This window comes from Haliotis rubra, unplaced genomic scaffold (assembly GCF_003918875.1).
Source record: "Haliotis rubra isolate DU_JTF1 unplaced genomic scaffold, ASM391887v1 Scf626, whole genome shotgun sequence".
NCBI lineage: Eukaryota > Metazoa > Mollusca > Gastropoda > Lepetellida > Haliotidae > Haliotis > Haliotis rubra.
The window spans coordinates 575,399-579,689 of record NW_025767331.1 but is presented as its reverse complement, the minus strand read 5'-3'; the positions used below and the strand labels follow the sequence as shown (position 1 = coordinate 579,689).

Genomic DNA, 4,291 nt, shown 5'->3' with positions numbered 1-4,291 from the left:
ACATAGATGTATCATCAGAGAAAAATTATTCATTATTTTTCAAATAACATTTTGTGAAGTTTATTTTTTGACTCAGTATATATGAAACTTATTCTTCCCATAGTTACTGGACCAGGAAGAGGACAGTGTCCTCTGCACATCATGCAGTACTGAATAACGTCCTTGAAGTTCACATCCTGTTTTGTGTTATTTGCTTTGAGCTGCGGAGTGCAAAGGGCGTATATATGCAACAATCTGTTATACGACTTCATCAGCTGACAGCTACCTATATGTGGCCAGTGTGGTCTTGTGAACACTGAGGATATTATTGATACTCCACCATCCATTGTATGATAAGTAAGTATTCTTACATGTACACCAAACAATGAATACATCCGTTCAAAACAATTTTACATGAACAAAGCGCCTGTCTCAAATCAGAAACTTTCGGAATTTGTATTTAGGAGGAAAGAAGTTTTGTTTTTGCTTGTCAAATGTAAAATGAATATTCCATAGTTTCAAAGGAGTTGTAGTAAGTGAACTAAAATGTGATTAAAATTATACTGCAGCTTTTCTTTTTACAGCATTTTGTTTTCATTGATTTGAGAAGAACGGCACTGACAGAAAAATCACGTTTGGCAGGAGAACATTGGCTGACAATGAAACTATGTTTGATGACGTCAATGCAACAGGTGCTTCACTTGAACAATATAGCGATCGGGTAGCATTGCAACTGACGCCCGCTGCTCTCTTCTTGGGGATACTGATGCTGGTGGGTTTCTTTGGGAATTTAATGGCATGTTACATCTACACGGTCAGGCTAAAGGCCGTTTCTTCTCAACTGTTCCTGGTTGCCCTTGCTGTGTTGGATCTGATCATGTGTAGCTTGTGCATCCCAGTGGAGATCGTCTCTATATGGTACATGTACCTCTTCAACCACAACTGGCTTTGTAAGTGTTTTGGCACACTGTTACTGTATTGTTCTCTAGCCTCTGGATCAATCCTTGTGGCTGTTGCAGTGGATAGATACAAACTGATATGTAGACCATTTGGAAAGCAGATGACACTACGGGAAACCAGGAGAGCCATTTATCTTTGTTTGTTTGCAACTGTTATTGCTTCCGTGCCATCGTGGATTACGCAAGGGACACGGACTGTGCCAGTTCCAAATTCAAATATCTCAGGATATACATGTGCAACTAGTGACGACATGATAAACACACACTATCCTTTGGTGTACCATGGATTTCAGGCAATATTATTTGTGACGGGGATTGTCATATTATCCTCATTATATTCCCGTATTCTAATGCGGGCAAGAAAACAGATGCAGTTTCGGGAAAAGCTAAAAAGGGATATGTTTGTGAATAATGAAGGTTTAGGTGATAAACCGTTGGCTGACGCAACACAACATCAGACACACGCTCAAGAACAGGAAGAATCTGACTCGGGAGATGCAGATTTTGAGCGTTGTCAAGGCAAGGAGGACGCTCTAACTCCAACGTATTCAATCCGCTGTGCTGTAGATGGACTGGAGCATTGTCAAGGCAAAGAGGAAGTTTTAACTCAATCTCATTCAAGCCGCTGCGATCAGTCACTCATCACAAACAGGGAATCCCGTTCACGCCCAATAGATGTTGACGTGATGTTTCAGATTAGACCCAGTGATGCATCACATTCATCAGTTGGACTTGAATCATCACCTGGAATTAGAAATACCGATAAATGCGATTTTTCTGGTGGAGACAGTCATTTGGTGAGCATACCTACGGATCAGTGGACACTTCCGGCTGCTGAGGAAGCAGTCCAAATAAATGTCGCCTGTGCAAGACGAAACATGTCTTTGGGCAAAAATGATGGTTCTCTATCAGAGATTGATCAGGTACCAAGAGAACAAGAGGACGATGCTCCAAAGGGTGACATCGTGACGCCACGACGCGTCAATCAAACCGGAAGGGCTATGGTGTCGAGGACGACCACTATGATGATTGTCATAACACTGGTGTTTGTGGTGAGTTTCCTGCCCCATCTCTGCGCAATGGGAGTGCGCTCTATTCTTCAGAAAACATTTGAGGACCTTGACGGATCACCTCTGGTGGTGTATCACCTGTGTTTTCGCTCGTATTTTATAAATTCTGCAGTGAATCCACTGGTGTACAGTTTCTTCAACCTCAAGTTCAGGAATGAGGTTAAAGGTGTTTTTAGAAGGCTCTGTGGCAGAAACACAGGGACGTAGAATATATAGCATGTCACATTAAACCGAATGTTGGACTGGCATATATCCTTTGAAGTGGTCCATATTAGATTAAAAATATCTGAATCATGATGTTGTATCAGTATTATTTAGCAACATTAGAAAATGTCAGGTAAAGCTGAGGATGCTGTTTAATAATGTGACATATAAGTAAAACCGACCTACAGTCTTAAGGAGAGGGTATCTTCATGAAAAATAGTAACTGTTACACGTTTAGTACTGGAATTTACCATCAAATTTCCCGTAAATTCGCTATTTCGACGGTTATCTCGTTAGGACCAGGTTCACCATTCACGTGGTAATGGGTTAACATGGCGTTCTATTGCCGTAAATGACTCACTATTGTCATCAAGAGAACCTTGTGCAATAGCGGGGTACTACGTCATAATAGTGCCTTCACGACCACGCTATGATGTAACGGGTTAAATTACGCATTCCTGCCGTCACGACCACGTCATCCTCGAACTGGGTAGAATGACTTACTGTTGCCTTCACAACCACGCCATGCTGCAACTAGGTACTACGATGTAGTAGTACCTTCATATATTACGCCATGACAGTTGGAATGAGGGACTGATGATACCTCCGTTTCTTTGACCACATCATCTCTGTGTGCTGGAGTCCACACACATCCTTAAATGGGGCGGTGGGGTAGCTTAGTGGTTAAAGCGTTCGCTCGTCAGACCGATGACCCGGGTTCGATTCCCCACATGGGTACAATGTGTGGAGCCCATTTTTGGTGTACCAACCTTCGATATTGCTGGAATATTGCTAAAATCGTGGCAAAGTCATACTCACTCACTCCGTAAACACTTCTTAACAAATGAGAGTTGCGGGTTAAAAGAGGTCCTTAGTCCCTAGCAACCGTTTGCTAGATGGAGAGGTCAGGACCTGTGACTTGTTTGACTGACCTACAGTGTGAATAGTTGCTCACAATGTCGATCACTCGCTGCTAGTTTGTTCTTTACATATCTTTAAGATGTAATTGCTTACCGGTTTGTTTATTATTCAACATCACTGGTCGTATTTCTGTTCAGTATTTCTATGTCGTTGTGCTTAATCTGAATTCTGACATCCCAAAAGAGATCTTCCCTAGATGACATCACACGTCAGTCACAACTGGCTTTGTAGGTTTTATGGAACACTGTTACTGTATTGCTCTCTATCCTCTCTGTCAATCCTTGCAGCTGTTGCAATGGACAGATACAAACTGATATGTAGACTATTTGGAAAGCAGATGATACTACCGGAAGCCACCGGTGACTCGATCATTTTTGTTTCCTGTTGTTGTAGCTTTCCTCAAAGCACTGAAGCAGTCAACTTCGTCATCTGAATAATGAAAGGGAGAGAACTCTGTCATGGCATCAACTGTAAAAGCTGTTAAATAGAAACCAAGCTCGACCTGAAGAATTTCCTTATTCTCTGAGTGTATAGATTTTTGTACCATGCCAATGTTTCAAGAATAAGTCAGTTCTTATATTTCCCTGGTGAATAGTTGCATTTCTTGACTCACTTTTCGTCTCATTTTGTACCTTTTGTTGCTTTAAACGAAAAATATCAGCCAAGACGGTTTTGAATACACACATAGTATATATACTGATTAGATACAGCATTTCGTGAAAACTGCATCACATTTGGAAAGACTTGCTACTTACGTCGAATCAATAATTATAACATATTTGTGTCTGGTTTGAATTGCACACATTGTCTTGTGAAGGGACACATATGATTAGTAATGTCTTGTTACGTAAATTTGTGCCTTACCTTAGTACCTCGCTGTCACTGTCAATTGGCACAGTTGGTTTTCACCCGTTTTCACGAGAGTTTCAATTTTCATTTAATAAACTTTCAGGACAAAGAGGGTGCTCACCCCCCCTTACACACACACACCCTCTGGATCCACCCTCTGGATCCGCCTATGTACATATCTACATAGATACTAGACAATGAAAGTTACGAAAAGCTCTTTTATACATAAATATTCTTCCCAACACTGTTTTAACAACATGTTTTGTAATAAAAAATTGTCTGAAATTGATCAATCGCCTGCTTCTTTTG

General features: G+C 41.0%; 1 protein-coding gene across 1 annotated transcript; it reads left to right on the top strand.

The window, feature by feature from the left end:
- Window positions 1–735: 735 nt before the first annotated feature.
- On the top strand, window positions 736–2,439 carry LOC124256374 (tyramine/octopamine receptor-like). The gene has a single exon (XM_046690376.1). It carries the CDS (start codon window positions 746–748, stop codon window positions 2,213–2,215), a length of 1,470 nt encoding a protein of 489 aa, XP_046546332.1. The 5' UTR covers window positions 736–745; the 3' UTR covers window positions 2,216–2,439.
- The last annotated feature ends 1,852 nt before the right edge of the window (window positions 2,440–4,291 follow it).